General features: G+C 38.7%; 1 protein-coding gene across 1 annotated transcript; it reads right to left on the bottom strand.

Annotated features, from left to right (window-relative positions):
* Positions 1-248: 248 nt before the first annotated feature.
* Positions 249-1,064, bottom strand: LOC141630889 (uncharacterized). Its single transcript, XM_074443632.1, has one exon. It carries the CDS (start codon positions 1,062-1,064, stop codon positions 249-251), a length of 816 nt encoding a protein of 271 aa, XP_074299733.1.
* Positions 1,065-17,314: the final 16,250 nt, after the last annotated feature.

Below are 17,314 nucleotides of genomic sequence, written 5' to 3'. Positions count from 1 at the left end.
AGCAAGCAACAAAAATAAGACAACTAAAGTCTCCCTTTCGTAGTGCCTAAAACCGGCTCCCCCACCCACAATGGGTGTCTTTTGCTTTTTCTTTTAATCTTATGTATATTAGGTAGATTGCAGTGGAAAGCAATATGATTAAAGGTTGTAGGCAGGGGCGAACTCAAGATTTTTCATTCGGTGTAGCAAATTCTAATATTAATAATATTAAAAAAAAAATGTCAATTACAATAAAGATTAAACTATTTCTACACTATTCGACGAGTTCGCATATCTAAAAATTGCTTTACAATTTCATCATCTGTCACATTCATAAATACATCACGTTCTAGAAAAGTAACCAAATAATCATTTAGGTATTGATCGCCCATGCTATTACGCAATCTATTTTTGATAAATGACATAGCTGAAAATGCCCTTTCCACAGTCGCGGTTGCCACCGGAAGAACCAACACAAGCTTTAAAAGCATGTAAACCTTTGAATGAGTCAGATTCTTCATTGTTTCAACAAGTTTCATGGAGAGTTCATTAAGAGTTTTGAGATTCCAAAATCTATCGTCATTTTGAACATCATACTTGAAGGTATCAAGTTGATATTCAAAATACAACAAATCTTTACGAGAAAATTCACAAGGGTAGAACTCGGCAAGTTCAAGGAGCTTCTTCGTATCAAAAGAAGCAAATCGATTTTGAGGATTAAAGAAAGACATACATACCAGCAGTTCTTTACTTTTCTCGTTAAATCGATCGTTAAACTCCGACAAAATTTGATCAATACCGCTTAAGAAAACCTCACCTCGAAAATGTTGAAGATTAGTTACTTCTCTTCGGCCACGTCTATGTCTTCCTGAAATAACATACAAATCATCCATATTAGGAATATCAATGCCATTCTTAAAGTAAAATGTACTAACCTTTTCCAAGTGAACATCCCATCCATTATCTCTTATCCTTTGCAAAGAGCCTTTTGTCACAACCACAAGCTTTACAGCATTCACAATATCTTGCTCTTTTTTTTGCAATGCAATGTTTAATTCATTTGTTACCCCAAAAATAGTCACCATTAATTGAGCAACATATACAAAATCAAACGTCCTCAAAGCATAAGAAATGGACTATGCCTTTACAGTGTCAGCCCCACTTGAAATCTCTCCAATTGTATCAATTGCATCAAGGATGGAAGAGTACATATTAAGCACACGCAAAATTGTTTTAAAATGAGAATGCCATCGAGTATCACCTGGTCTGCTCAATCCCAACTCTTGATTTAAACCACTTCCTGATTCAATTTCTCCTACCTCAATTTCTTTCAACACCTGTTCAGCTTGTCTTTCTTTAAGAATTTCTTTTCGCTTGGGTGAACTTCCAACCAAATTCAACAAATTTGAAAGTGTTTCAAACAAACAACTACAATCATAATTCTTTTTAGCAACAGCAACAAGTATTAATTGGAGTTGATGAGCAAAACAATAAACATAGTACGCACTTGGAGATTCATTCAAATTTAAAGTTTTGAGCCCATTAGTTGAACCTTTCATATTACTAGCACCATCATAACCTTGACCCCGAACTTTCGAAAAAGTTATAGATTATTTCTTAAGTAACTCATAAATATCTTCTTGCAATGTTAAGGACGTAGTGTCACCTACGTGCACAATACCAAAAAACCTCTCTTTCACCTGTCCTTTTTTATCAACGAATCTTAAACAAAGAGCCATTTGTTCTTTATCAACTATATCAGCCGACTCATCAGCGAGAATACCAAAAAAATCACCATCAATTTCTTTCACGATCTTCATAGTTGTCTCCATTGCACAAGCATTAACAATTTGTTTTTGAATTTTAGAAGATGCCAATATGCAATTTTTAGGAGCATTTTCTAAGACAACTTTTGCTATATTTTGATCATGTTGTGTAAGAAATTTCAAAAGCTCAATAAAGTTTCCCCTATTCAATGAAGTCCCTTTTTCATTATGACCACGAAATGACAATCCTTGTAGTAAAAGAAACCTTGTAGTTTTAATAGAAGCTTCAAAATGAGTAAGGTATGCACTTTAAGTTGCGGTAGAATGATTTTCAAACCTTGATACTATGGAATATTTTTGCTTCTTGAAATTATCAAGATCTCTCATAGCATTATTGTGAGCGCTCTTGTGATTACCAACATGGTTATTAAAGGCATCAGTTCTACTCTATGTTTTAAATCCATCACTAACAAAGGCATCACCTCCTACGGCATTATCTTTTTTGAAAAGATAACAAACAAAACAAAAGGCAGCATCTTTCGTTTGACTATATTCGAGCCAAGACTCAAAATTATTAAACCACTCAGCCTTAAACTTTCGTTGTGCCTTGCCCATATGTTTTTGAGGAAAATCATAATCTTTAGGTTGACAAGGACCTCTACGAATATATTCCCTTTGGACTATTTCCTTATCATTAGAATGATAATCTGATATTCTTTTCCTCAATCCCGGATCATGTTGAAGCGATGCAATCTCAGTTTCACTTAATCTTAGTACAATAGAAGGTTGTGATGTAGGGTTTGAATTACCTCTCTCATGAGTTTCACCTTCTTGAGTATTAGCATTAAGTGGCGAAGAACTCTGGCCACTCGATAGAGTTGATTCTTCGTTTGATTTGGAAACCTTTTTCGAGAAAAAACTTGTAATTACTCCATCTCTTGTTCTTTTGGATTTAGAATCTAGAGTCATATGTCAAATAATGTGCAATTAGTCTACTGATTACTGAAAGTTCAAATATTAGAAACAAAGAAATTCACCAAGACTTTTCACTGTTTAGTAGAAATGAACCCATTACTACATGTCTACATTGTAAATGTCAGAAATTCACCAAAACTCTTCACTATATTCTCATTTAAGACGGTACTATCCGTCATAAGTTTAAGACGGCTTAAATTACCCCACTTGTTGCCATGAAAATGTCAAAAATTGTGTTTATTTACCACCATGTGATTAGTATTTTACCCGTCTTTAAGTTTAAGACGAATAGTGTCCGTCTTAAGCAAGACTTACGAAGATTAGATTTGTCACAAGATTCCAAAACAAGTCACTAATCAATAAGCAATCTACCATCTTAGTATCTTACGGAGTACTTAAAAATATACTTGACTACTTCCACTACTAATACAAATGAAGTAATGAACAATATGCAATTTTCATCAATTTTTACTCGTCAACTTTTTGTCTTGTACCCAAAATCCCAAATCCGAATTCCACCAGTTTCAATTTGCACTACAATTTTCATCAATTAACCAATTACTTAAATTGCAAAAAGTAACCATCATTTTAATGAACCCATTACTGATTACTACGACAGTCGACAATTCGACATTGTATCATTAAAAATCAACAATCATTCAATCAAACTCTTCACTGTATAGTACAAATGAAATTAAATTGCTAAACAGGGCAACATGACAAATAAGAGGTAGAAATTAAAATTACCTGGCGGATTTGTGGTGGTGGGGCGATGCGGCTGTGGTCTGATTGTCGACGGCGAGTCAGACGTCTGATGAAGCGGTGCTCCAGTGATGCTCGAGGTCGGATCATCCGCCATACTGATTTGGGTTTGAAACTAAGAAATTTGAGAGTAAATTGAAAAGGTATGAAAATTTTCCCCAAATTAAAAGTGATATTGTTCATTTGGTAATTAAAGATCAAAAAGGAAGTTGTAGAGATTATATTTTGATAGAGGTGAGAATTCAACGTAATTAATGAATTTATTCACCAGATTTTTAGGAATATGGGTGAGATAATTTAGGAATTGATTAACTGATTGAAGAAAGAGTAATAAAAGATACGTAATTTTTTTTTTGGTGTAGCAGATTTTTCCATTATAAGGGATTTTTTTTTGGTGTAGCATTTGCTACACCTCACTATAGTGTGGGTCCACCCCTGGTTGTAGGACATATCATTGTCACATAGTAGAATGCGTAAATTGAGAAGAACAATCATCATTGTCCCTAGTGCACACAAAACCGGCTACCACATGCAAAATATGTCCGTTTTGATTTTTCGTATTTGTCCAACAAATGCCTTTAAATCGTATGCTTAATAATCTTGTATAATTAAGTATTAATATGATCATATAACAATTATATGATATAAATTAATAAGTAATGTACCCTTAACTTTTAAATAATATTTTACCATTATATCAATATATAATGGGTTCTAAAATGCCCAATTAAATTAATTTACAATTCCTTTTTAAATATAATAACCAATTACCTCTACCTCAAAAAATACAATATCTCGATTAATTTAATAAATTAACGCTTAATTATTAAATTAAATCTTATTTAATCACATTACAATAAGATATAAAATTTCATTAGTCAATCATCGCATAATTGAATAATAAACTTGCGTTAACTCGAGTTCTAAACTCGACCTCAACCAAGTCACACAACTAACTAACTAACTAACTAACTAACTAACTAACTAACTAACTAACTAACTAACTAACTAACTAACTAACTATATATATATATATATCAGGGACTGATCAACTCGTATCAAATACATTTGATCAGAAATATTTGGGTTCCATCCTTTAGGTGTGACCTCAAGGGATCAACTGATCACCACCATCAAACGATAGTAACGTCAAACTCTAGTCAGCCAATCGTTACCGATAAATGTTGATCAGTTGACTATAAAATGTATCATCCCTTATGTATTCTTATCATGAGATTTAAATATGTGATCGCATTATTGTTGAGAACACATACTCCAACAGCCTGGTGATTAACCTGTGATCTCTGTGGTTAATTGATTAAAGTCAGTTGGCATCATTAAGTTGAACCCGTGTCTATCTGTGGTTCAGTTTAATTGTGTTGAGCAAAGTTCAAACTTTAATCCTTTTGTTCAACTGTGGATTTGAGTCTGAAATTTGTCAAGTTATAATCTTAAATTTCCTGTGAATCTTCTGTGGATTTTAGGATCTTAACTATATATTTTCATTACACAAACAAGTCACAAAACTAGTTGAGTCAGATGTCTGCAATTCTTTCGATTTCAGGCTGTTTCAGTTGAGTTTAAAAATACTTAAAGTTCTTCTAAATTCATGAAATTTGGCACAGTTTTAGATCATTATTAAAGCTTAATTGTCCGAAAATTCAGAATTTTCCAAGGTTGCATTGTTTGCCTGTCCATAAGGTTTACACTGCAGGTTCATACCTCCAATAGAAGTCCAGGACCGACAGTGGCAGGAGAAGTTCCCTTCTCCATCAACTCCGGACGAACCATGGCCGTCATGTAGCATGTGAGGACCGCAAAGCTAGGAGTAACCCCGTCCCAAGGACCTAGGCTACTCAAGTCAGCAAGAAATGGAAGAAGCTTCATCGACAACCTCTCCCCCTTATCTCCGAGGTAAATCAAAGACAAGAATCACCACAGCCACAGACGAGCGCTCTACTCAGCAGTATAAGGTGGTGGAGGCATCATGCGTCCATCCATCCTCACCGTGGCCGGAACCCTACCGCCGAAGTAGTCTCTAACGTAGGTACTCGGCACCAAACAAGGAACATGGACTGCACTCGTAGCCAGGTTCCAGCCGATCAGGCTCCTGGCCTCGGCCGAGTCTACTCTCATGGCCGTCAACGGCCGCAACAACGGCTCCTCTCCACACGGCAGGCCCGAGAGCATGCCGTAATCCTCTAAGGTGACCCCGATATCTCCAAAAGGCATATGAAAAGTCAAGGTCGTGTCCCAGAACCGATCAAGAAAGGCTCAAATCAGGCAAAGGTTAGCCCGAATCTTCCTTTCCTTGATCTCTCTCCAGCCTCGCACCAAGGCACCAAAAGCTCCCTGCTCGATGATGGCCTTCTCCTCTTCCGACAGCTTCCCGAAGGCATCCATCATCGTCGTGTAACCAAAAAAGGATCTCATGTGATACGTGCATTTTATATAGTCTTTTTGGCCTTTTTATGCACGTATTTATATGCTATTATCGTAGTTTTATGCTACGCAATGCCCCGAATATGCTACTTTGGTTTGTTTTGTCTTATTTGCAGGAATGAACCAGAAAATGGTGAAATCGATCCTTTAACCGTTGAATTAGCATGCATTTGAAGGAATAGTTAATTTGGAGCGGGAATGTAGCTATTTTGAGATGCGCAAAGAAGAAAGATAGCTAGGCGAGCAAAGGAAGAACTTCAAATTTCTAATGCCTATTTTGGAGAGCCTTATCTCGAGTTCTACAACAGATATTCAAGTTATACCAATTGCAGATGCAATATTGTCCTCTTAGCTTTTCAACGCCACCGGAATCGCCCTGTTTTTCCATGTAACGAAGAAATGGCAGCCGTTTGAAGTTCAGTGCGCAAAGTAGGAAATTGTGCGCTGGAAAGTACTCGATCGAGTACAATTATGTTCGATCGAGTCCTTTTTCTAGTCGATCGAGTAGTTGCATTTTACGATTTACTCGATCGAGTAGATTTTCTACTCGATCGAGTGGTTTGAGCTTAATTTTACTCGATCGAGTGATATAAAGTTACTCGATCGAGTGGTTTTGATGTTACGCGGGATTAATTAACCCGTGTTGGGCTTAATTTCGGGACAGACTTTTGGTTTCCTATTTAAGCTTTCATAATTAGGTTAAGGGGGATCTCTGATCATAATATACACTATCATACGTTACTTTCTCCAACTGTTACTTTGGATATTGCTTTTCTTCCCTTTTCCGAATCCTTACTCTGTAACTTTCTATTCCTTTTTATTCTTCTTATTTAATGTTTGTTAATCTTCTTTCCCTTATTCTTGATCTCTTATTATTTATGTCTAGCTAATTTCTCTGCTAGGATTAGGTGATTCAATGGACTAATGTTAAATTGCTAATTAGGTTTATAGGTTATCGTTGTTGTTTTAGTCTATGTTGTTAATCGCTGCTATAATTGTATCCTGCTAGTTGAGTCGATGCAATTAGCCTTTTAATTTTGGTAAGCCTTGACCTAGATTGAAAGGTTGGAAGGGGTGAGACCCAAAGTGAACAATATGATGCTTTAGTGAGGGCGAAAGTTAAGCTAATAGCATTTTAGGGCGAATTGAGACCGAAAGGAGATATTCATTGCCCCTTAGACAGACACATCGACTGATCTGTGACCTTAACTGCGATTGACTGACGTTCATTGATGACTCGAAATCCTAGTCCTCTCTCCCTTGCTTGTTAATTTGGTTCGGTCCGTTTCGTGTTCACAATTGAATAGATGTTGTCGTTGGGTCACGTCCGAATCAAAACACAATTTATAGCTTCACAAACAACTCTACAATTAGTAAAGAGGCAAGTAAAGGTCGGATCCCAAGGGACGGGAATTGAGATGAGATTTCTATTGAAACTAGTGGTGTCTTAGGGGTGTCACAATTTGGGTTGATGTAGAAGGTCACTAACTAAATAGCAATGAAAGTAAATAAGCAAGATGAATTAAAAGGGTTGTAAACAATTGATAAAAAGTACTAGGGTATCATGGGGTCATAGGAGAATCATGGGAATTGATCATACAAACATGTTCTCAAATTATAAGAAAGCAATTATTGTTGTGATGGATTGAGTTGGGTTATATCTTACAATACTAGGAAACTTTGGGTCCCGGAGCCGAATCGATTAGATTGTACAACACCTACAAGTCGACTTAGTCTTCCCTACTCAACAATATGCATGGTCTAATGAGACTCGAGTTGGTTTATGTCTTACAAGTCTCATTGGAAAGATAGGTGATGGGTAAAAAATGCAAGGATTCATAGGCTCACATTTCATCAAACATAACATGTGCATGAGTTGAGATCAAAACAAGCAAGCAAATAAACCATGAAAGCATATTAATTTAAGCATGAATCATTCCCCATGTTGGTTTCCCCTAATTACCCATTAACCCTAGCTAGGTCACTACTCACTCATTATCATGTTGATCATGCTAGCAAGGTTATCAATCATACCAACAAGAGGAAACATGATGAATAAATGAAAGTAATTAATAATAATTAAAAAGGGATTAAGAGGATTATACCTACTAATGATTCCAATAATAAAGCAAAGAATAAAAGAAGTACTTGATGTTTGATTGAGAGGTTGTCAATCTCCCAATAATAACCCAAATAATATTCAATTACCCAAAATAAAGGATTAACAAGAGAGAGATTAAGGAAATAAAACTTGTATTAAAACTTGATTAATTGTTGATTACAATACTAAAGAGATATTTGATTGATATTAACTACTCTAATAATTGATAAGAAGGACATACTCTTCTAATTAGACTAATGGGGTATTTATAGTGGAAATTAGGTGGATGCATTAGGGTTAACTAAGGGCTAAACTAGTAATTACACTTTTTAGATTGAGAAGGGAGAAGCCGGTATTTTTCGAAGGAAGGGCTTCTTTCTTTGTAGCTTGGAGAAGACGAAATTTCGCTGTACTGGAATCCGGGCGTATTGGTGTCGGGACGGGCGGATTCAGGCAGGGGAAGACGGGCGTCTTCGAAGGAATCCGGGCGGATTCTGTGGCTGCTGTCCGGGCGTCTTTGAAGGAAGACACACGGATTGTGCTTGTGGAGGACGGGCGGATTCAGGACAATCCGCTCGGATTGTAGCTCAGCATGATTTCTTCTTCTTTTCTTCCTTTTTCTTCGTAAAATCCTTGGGGATTTCCTCAGGGATGCAAGGATCCTTTCTCAACATTGCTCATCTACTATCATATGTACAAAGGCCTTCTAATCTTGTCTCTCCTTGATGCTTGGTCATTGAATTCAATCAATTTAGTCTCGTTTTGCCATGAAAATGCAAGATTTTCACTCCTTTCCTACCAAGGGATCAAAATCTCAAAGAATATGCAAAACAAAGAACTAAAGACAATAAATGACCCAAATATGCACTAAAAAGCATGGGAACAAGGCTAATTCGGGGGCTAAATATGCGCTAATTATGGTCACATCAAATATCCCCAAACCGAACCTTTGCTCGTCCCGAGTAAAGAGGTGACAAAGACTAGGACCATTATTTAAACTAACCTAATAACATAGCCGATATGAGACAATTAGCGGGTCTCACTCCGCCCCTTCAACTCACAACAAGACAACCATGAGGTAGGATGCCTTCTTGCAAGGCAAGGCGGGTCTTGCCAAAATGGCGACACATCCAAACATTAAGCACATAAAATCAAATAATGGATGCATCTACAAAAGGAATAGCCACTTCCTCATCAAGTGGCGGAGGCAACTAAAAGAGAACAAATTTAAGAGCATATAATCCTTCACAAATACTAGTTCAACAAATTACTAAGGCTAAGAGGATGGCACTAAATCACCTCCAAATGGTGTTAAACTAGACTACTTTCGTCCTCAATTTCCAAATGCTTTCGTCAAGAGCGATCGGATGGTGGTGGAATGATGATCCCTATGATGCTAGTAGCATATGATATGACAAGTCTCGAATTCTCTACAAAAGTAAAGGTCATGGATCGTCCCAAGCTCGACAAAGTGGCTTGACAAAAAGGCTTTTTGGGAATGAAATGCTCAAATCGTTATAAAAAAAGGGTGGATATGACTAGTATTCAAAATTGTCCTCATTTAACTTTCACATTTCAAAAATTAGAGATGGGGTTTGTCCCTTCTGGCTAGTGTCCTTTGCTTTCACCAATCGCTTATTAGGCAACCGGTTAACCTCTAGACAATAGCTTTTCGGGGTGATAGTCACTCTGTCTCTGGGCGGTCGTATTCACAACCGTGTGGGGGCCCAATTCAATGGATCCCTCTCCAAAGCACATCGAAGTGGTACGCCTCCATCAAAACAACTAAAATTCTCAACATTTCAACATTTCATAACATTTGAGGTTTCCTTAGCAATAAATTACTTCCACATAACAAAATTTTCGAAATGAGCACTTCAAGCTTATTGATAGAAAGTATTTTTGGGTTGCCTTACCACAAGGTCAATCAAGGTCACCTAGACAAGTTAACCAAGTCCACATCGCATCACGGGGTTGGATAGGTGACTCACATGCAAACCCTTGACTAGGCTTTGGGTCATGGGTCAAAAGACACTAGTATGACACAACCTAGGGTGTTTTACAACCATTCTAGTAGGCAAAGTCTTAAGTTGAAAAAGTATTTGCAATGGCTTAGTTGCTCTTGTCAAAGTTCTCAATTAGGCACTTTTTAAAATGTTTTATCTAAATGCAACTACATGCCATGATGCAACTATTATATACATTCTAATGCAAGTGATTCTATCAACTAATATGACATATAAACTAAATGAAAGTCCTAAGTTCACATTGTTATACCGCATCAATCAAAACAAAGCCACATAGTCATTAACATAAAGAGGAAAAAGGAGATTGGAAAGATCATACCATGCGGTCTTCATGATCCTCATGTCTCGGATGTGGCGTAGTCAATCAATGTGAACAAGGATAAAACAAACAATATACAATATATACTACAATATATACATGACTACACTACAAAAGAAATAAACATGATTTTGGTTTTTCAATTTTCAAATTTTTATGGATTTTCGAAATTTTTCAATTTTTTTGGATTTTTGAATAAAAGTTAAGTTAGAATTCACCATCCCCACACTAATATGGGCATTGTCCTCAATGGCCAAAATGATGGGAAATTATGCAAACATGATGCATGATTTCTACACTAAATGCAAGCTACACTAATCTACACTACATGATGCATGGTTTTTGTTTATGACGGAGAGGATAATTTAGATTACCTCCCGTTGTGTATGCATTGACTTCCCCAAACCGATCTAGACATTATTGCTAATGTCCTAAGGATGGGTGTAGTTCATGCACACACTATGTAATGCATGAAACTAATTTGTCATTTTGGATTTTGAAAGTGGGAACAATAAAATGAGAACACCTCAAAAGTACCGAGGTGTGAGCCCTCTATGGTGCTAGGACTACTCCAACAATGATAAAGAAAAATAAAGTGCAAGTTAACAAAACACAAACTTCTTTTCATGAAACTTTGAAAATTAAAGAGGGGAGATGAGAAGACTTCACTTAAACTTAGGTGGGTGCCTCTCGCCCGCTCCACCTAGCTATTAAGTAATCCTCTAGAGATCGGCATCATCTCCCTCTACATCGCTATCCCATATCTCCTTTGATGCATCACTCATACTTGGGTCCATGAACTCGTCCTCTTCACTTTCAAGCTCCACCGTGTCTCCTCCACAAGAATTGTTGCTTCCCTCCTCTTGTCTCCCGTTTGCTCCTTCATTTGCCCTCTCCGAATTGGGGAAGAGTAGGTCCATTTGAGCCCATGAGGGAAATGCTCCTTCCTCACTAATATTTCCCTTTTGAACCATATCGTGGTATTGAGGATAGAGTGCATAGTAAATGTCTACATTGGTTTCGTATTGACGGTAGTGCAAATCTTGTAAGATTCCCATGACAAAGTCGTCACGGGGAAGGATGAAGGGATTTGGATGGTTGTACGGTTGGTAAGGAAATGGGTAGGGAGGCACTTTGATCTTTTCATCTCGGGATTGTTGCTCTTGTTGTTGTTGTTGGGGATTTGGAGGTGGTGCTTTTCTTGGTCGGGTTGGATTTGGAGGGATGAGGTAGGATGGTATTGGAGACAAATGTCCTCTTCTCGGGGAGATACGTGGTAGGTCGTTCATTGGTAGATATATCGGATCGCTACCTTTCGTTAACCACTTGATCCGCTTATCGACCCCCTCAAGGGTTATCCAATGGTGATGAATGAGAAGAAGATCTTCATTTATCCTCGTGTTTCCCAAAAGAGGAGCATACTCATTATTCTCATTGAATCTCGGGTTGAAATGCTTTGCAAGCCTAGTAATGAGTCCTCCATTCACAATGTGTTTCATTCCATCATCGTCACCATTCCTAAAATTTGCCCATTTCTCTAGTAATACTAGAGGTGCATTGAAGTGGTACACATTTCTTCCTTGAATATTGAGGTAGGATTCCATAAACACAAGGTCTAATTGGTTCACTATGGCCGGATCTTGGCGGGCAAGTAGAGTGCCCGAAAGAAATCGATAAGTAAGCCTCAAGATCGGATTTTGGATATGAAAAGCGAGGCATTCCTTGGTGTGTATGAAATCCCGGCCGGTCATGGCCCTCCACAAAGGTTCAACACTATACTTATTTGGCTTCGATGTTCGGGTAGGCGAAACATCGAGACCGAGTACATTTGCGAATTCTACAAGGGTCATCATCCTAGAAACATTCTCCAACCTAAACTCTATGCAAATTGTTTTGTTCAAGATTGTAATCTTCAAAAAGCTCAAAAATTCAAGCACAAGAGATCGATAAGTTTGTTCATACATACGAAAAAGGGTTGAGAGACCAAATACTTCAAAGAGAGCTTCCACTTGGTGATAAATCCCAAGTTTCGTCAAGGTAGGATGACATAAAAACTTAGTGGAAAGAATATTCTTACTTAGAAGCCGGTGGAAGACTAATCTTTGCACATCATTGACAAATTCCACATTTGAGAAGTCATCAAGCCTTGTGAGATCTACAATCTCTTCATGCTCCCTTCTTAATGTGTTGACATGGGAGGTAGAAGGACTTCCCCTCATCCTTGGTCTCCTCCTATTCCTAAAAGAGGATCTCCTTGGTGCCATTCCTTGATTATAGAGCTGGATTCTTTTGATTTGTGAAGGAATAAAGATGCTCCTTGTTGATTGAGTGTTGCCTTTGGAAACCATAGAAAATTGGGGCTTTTTGATTTTTGTGGGTTTAAGAGTGATTTGGATGTGCTTGGGAGTCATAAGGAGGTGGGTTTTATAATGTAAGTGGAAGGAAGGGTGATGTGTCACTAAATGTGAGGTGGGGTATAATTTTAATTAAGAAAAGAAGGGTCAAATCAACGTGGGAAGACGGGCGGATTCGAGTACAAGACGCTCGGATTCAGGCTTCTCGGGACGGGCGGATTCTGGGTAAGACGCCCGGATACTTTCATAGCTAAACTTCCAAAAATATATCGCCACGAAGACGGGCGTCCCGAGCATGAGACGCTCGAATTCCTTTTTATCGGGACGGGCGGATTCTTCTGAAGACGGGCGGATTCCTCTCCAGGAATTTTTCTTGAAATGCATAGGTAGAAAGACGGGCGTCTTTCTGCAAAGCCGGCCGGATTCTTCAGGACGGGCGTTTTCACTTCTGGGACGCTCGGATTCTCCTTAGGCCGCCCGGATTATGGCAGGACGGCCGGATTCCAGGGAACACGCACGTGTTCAAGCTGTGAATTCTTCTTTTGACTTTCTTTCTTCTCTTAGATGCTTTCCCACACTTAAAAATTGGTTCCTTCCTTCATAAAAATTCGTTAGTGACCCTCCCTCTCTTACTCTCATGAAAAGAGCTCATGCTTATTATTAAAAGAAATGCAATAAAATTATAAATACAAGTTAGAGGGTTAGTATATTTACAAGTGGTGGTTTAGGGAGGACTCCACCAAACTCTCCCTTTGATGGTTCTTTCTAGGATGAGAAGGCCCGAGGTAAGTGACCTCGACCTCTCCAATAAATGCTCCTTCATAGTATGGCTTCAATCTTTGACCATTGACTTTGAACTTGCTTCCATCTTCCGCCTTGAGTTCAAAATCTCCATATCTTCCAACTTCGGTTATCACATAGGGACCCATCCATCTAGAGTTCAACTTTCCCGGAAAAAGTCGGTAGCGGGAATTGAATAGAAGGACTTTGTCCCCTTTGTGCAAGGCCTTTTGTCTAATTCTCTTGTCATGGAGTAATTTTGTTCTTTCCTTGTAAATCTTTACATTCTCATAGGATTGTAGTCGAAATTCCTCCAACTCTTGAATTTGAATCATCCTCTTTTGACCACTCAATTTGAGATCAAGATTAAGTGCTCGGATTGCCCAAAAAGCTTTGTACTCCAATTCGATAGGCAAATGACATGCTTTTCCGTAAACAAGCTTGTAAGGGGAGGCTCCTATGGGAGTCTTATAGGCCGTCCTATAAGCCCAAAGAGCATCATCAAGCTTTGTGCTCCAATCTTTCCGAGTCTTGTTCACAACTTTCTCAAGGATTTGTTTGATCTCTCTATTTGAAATTTCAACTTGACCGCTTGTTTGAGGATGATATCCTAAGCCGGTTCTATGTTGAACACCATATTTGGTCAAAAGAGATGCAAGTTTCTTCTCATGGAAATGCGTTCCTCCATCACTAATGATCGCTCTAGGAACTCCAAATCTTGGGAAGATTATCTTCTTGAAGAGCTTGGTGACCGTTTTTGCATCATCATTTGGAGTGGCAATTGCCTCCACCCACTTTGAGACGTAATCTACGGCCACAAGGATGTACTTATTCCCATTGGATGTCACAAAGGGACCTTGGTAGTCGATTCCCCAAACATCGAAGATCTCCACCTCTAGAATGCCCCTTTGTGGCATTTCGTTCCTCCAAGAGATATTCCCCGTTCTTTGACAAGCATCGCAATGAATGTTGAATTTTCTTGTGTCTTGAAACATTGTAGGCCAATAGAAGCCCGATTGAAGAATTTTTGCAACTGTCCTTCTTGCTCCATGGTGCCCACCGTAAGGTGATGAGTGACATCCTTCCAAGATTCCTTGGACTTCCCATTGAGGGATGCATCTCCGGTAGAGCCCATCACTACATTCTTTATTGAGGTTTGGGTCGTCCCAAAAGTACCTCTTCACTTCGAATAGGAATCTCTTCCTTTGGTTGTGATTCAAATTTGGAGGGAGTACTTTTCCAACAATATAATTAGCATAATCGGCAAACCATAGGGTGATGTGCCTTTCGAGTTGTGTTTAAATGGCCATCAAAATATCGTCGGGAAATGAGTCATTGATCGGGGTTTCTCCATTTTCATCATGAAACCGGATCCTTGACAAATGATCCGCCACTACATTCTCGACTCCTTTCTTGTCTCTTATTTCTAAGTCAAATTCTTGAAGAAGCAAAATCCATCTCAACAATCTTGGCTTTGCCTCCTTCTTTATCAAGAGATGTCGGAGAGCATGGTGATCCGAAAATACAATCACTTTGTATCCAAGCAAGTAGGAACGGAGTTTGTCCAAAGCATAGACAATGGCAAGAAGCTCCTTCTCGGTGGTATCATAATTCACTTGGGAGGAGTCAAGTGTCTTGCTTATATAATAGATGGCGTGAAGAGCTCTCCCTACCCGTTGGCCAAGAACCGCTCCAACGGCGTAGTTGCTAGCATCACACATAATCTCGAACGGTAATTCCCAATTTGGAGGTTGGATGATCGGTGCCGAGATTAGTGCTTCCTTGATTCTATTAAAGGCTTCAACACACTCATCAGTGAATTGGAATTGGGCATCTTTAAGCAAAATTTGAGTGAGGGGTTTTGCTATTTTTGAAAAATCCTTTATGAAACGGCGATAGAAACCCGCGTGACCGAGAAAACTTCTCACCCCTCTAACATTCACGGGAGGTGGGAGTTTCTCTATCACCTCAACTTTAGCTTTATCGACCTCGATGCCCTTTTCCGAAATCAAATGACCCAAAACAATTCCTTCATTGACCATGAAGTGACACTTTTCCCAATTTAAGACAAGACTAACATCTTCACATTTTTGCAACACAAGAGAAAGATTATGCAAACATGAGTCAAAGTCCTTTCCATAAACACTAAAATCATCCATAAAAACTTCCATTATGGTCTCTAAGTAATCGGAGAAGACACTCATCATGCATCTTTGGAAAGTGGCGGGGGCATTACATAAACCAAAAGGCATCCTCCTATATGCAAAAGTACTATAAGGGCATGTGAAGGTGGTCTTATGTTGGTCATCCGGGTGTATAGGGATTTGGAAGAATCCCGAATACCCGTCAAGGTAACAAAAGAATTTGTTGGAGGCTAACCTCTCAAGCATTAGGTCAATGAATGGTAGGGGAAATGATCCTTTCTTGTTGCGGAGTTTAATTTTCGATAGTCAATACACATGCGCCAACCGGTGATCATTCTTGTGGGTATTAGTTCATTCTTTTCATTTGTCACTACCGTGGTACCTCCTTTCTTAGGTACCACTTGGACGGAACTAACCCACAAAGAGTCCGATATGGGATATATGATTCCCGCATCAAGTAATTTCATAAATTCTCCTTTGACAACTTCTTGCATGTGGGGGTTCAATCTTCTTTGGGGTTGAATGGTAGGTCTATGGTCTTCCTCTAGATGAATTCTATGCATGCAAAAGTTGGGACTTATCCCCTTAAGGTCATCTAGACTAAAACCTATAGCCTTTTCATGTTGTTTCAACACATCAAGCAATTTTCCCAATTGGTTCTCATCAAGTCTATCATTAACAATCACGGGTTTGGTCTTTGATTCATCAAGGTAAGCATATTTCAAATTTGGGGGAAGGGGTTTTAAAGTAGGAATTTGTACCTCACTTTCCTCCTTTGGACTTTCATTGAGAATTTGCTCCATCTCCATTAGACATTCCATTCTCATAGCATATTCAACTTCATTCTCATCAACCTCATCATATTTAAATTCCATGATGGGTTCCTCTTGCTCTTGAGCTTGTAAAATATCTTCTAGGATGGATTGCTCATCTTCTATGGGTTGACATACTTCCACAAGGATGTTATGCACCAATACGGATTGTGCATGAGTAAGTTCTTTGTTAGCTAGAGCGGCCTCAAAAAGATCCAGCTCCAATTCTCAATACATATTCTTAGCCTCACTTGCTTCCAAGGCTTCCAATGCTTGCATGGGATCTTTGAAGAAAGGTATACTTAAGTGGTCCTCTACAAAAGCATGGGAACAAGGCTAATTCGGGGGCTAAATATGCGCTAATTATGGTCACATCATAATTCCTCTCATTTCTATTCCTCTTGATTTATCTAATTTAGTTTAGTCAAACAAATGAAAACCCCCACACTGTGACATTGGATAGACCGAGTAGACAAGTGAATAGTGACCGCCTCCCTGTGGAGATCGACCCTACTTACCGCTGACTTCTGTTAGTAGTATCTAGGTATTTTATTTTTGGTACTGAAACGACGGTATCAAATTTTGGCGCCATTGCCGGGGAGGCAACTATTTATTTACTTGTTTTAATTTTGTCTGTTTTTAGCCTCAGGGGATTTTTCCCTTGAGGCCGTTCTAATCTTTTTCTTTAGTGCTATTTTGCCTATGTGAAAGATTGTCAAAGGGAAGGCTTGAGTACCTTTGACCCGTCACCTATGTTCCCTTATATGGTGCAGCATGTGACTCACTGTGGGCGATGTGGTGCTGCTGAGCACAATGCAGCCCTTTGCATGGCAGAAAATGACGAGGTCCTCGA

The sequence above is a fragment of the Silene latifolia genome, chromosome Y (assembly GCF_048544455.1).
Source record: "Silene latifolia isolate original U9 population chromosome Y, ASM4854445v1, whole genome shotgun sequence".
Taxonomy (NCBI): domain Eukaryota; kingdom Viridiplantae; phylum Streptophyta; class Magnoliopsida; order Caryophyllales; family Caryophyllaceae; genus Silene; species Silene latifolia.
Note: the sequence above shows the minus strand (reverse complement) of the source record. Positions and strands in the feature narration are given on the sequence as shown.

Excerpts from the sequence above, each read along its gene's own strand:
- LOC141630889 (XM_074443632.1), bottom strand. The coding sequence starts at position 1,064 with ATGGTGACTATTTTTGGGGTAACAAATGAATTAAACATTGCATTGCAA.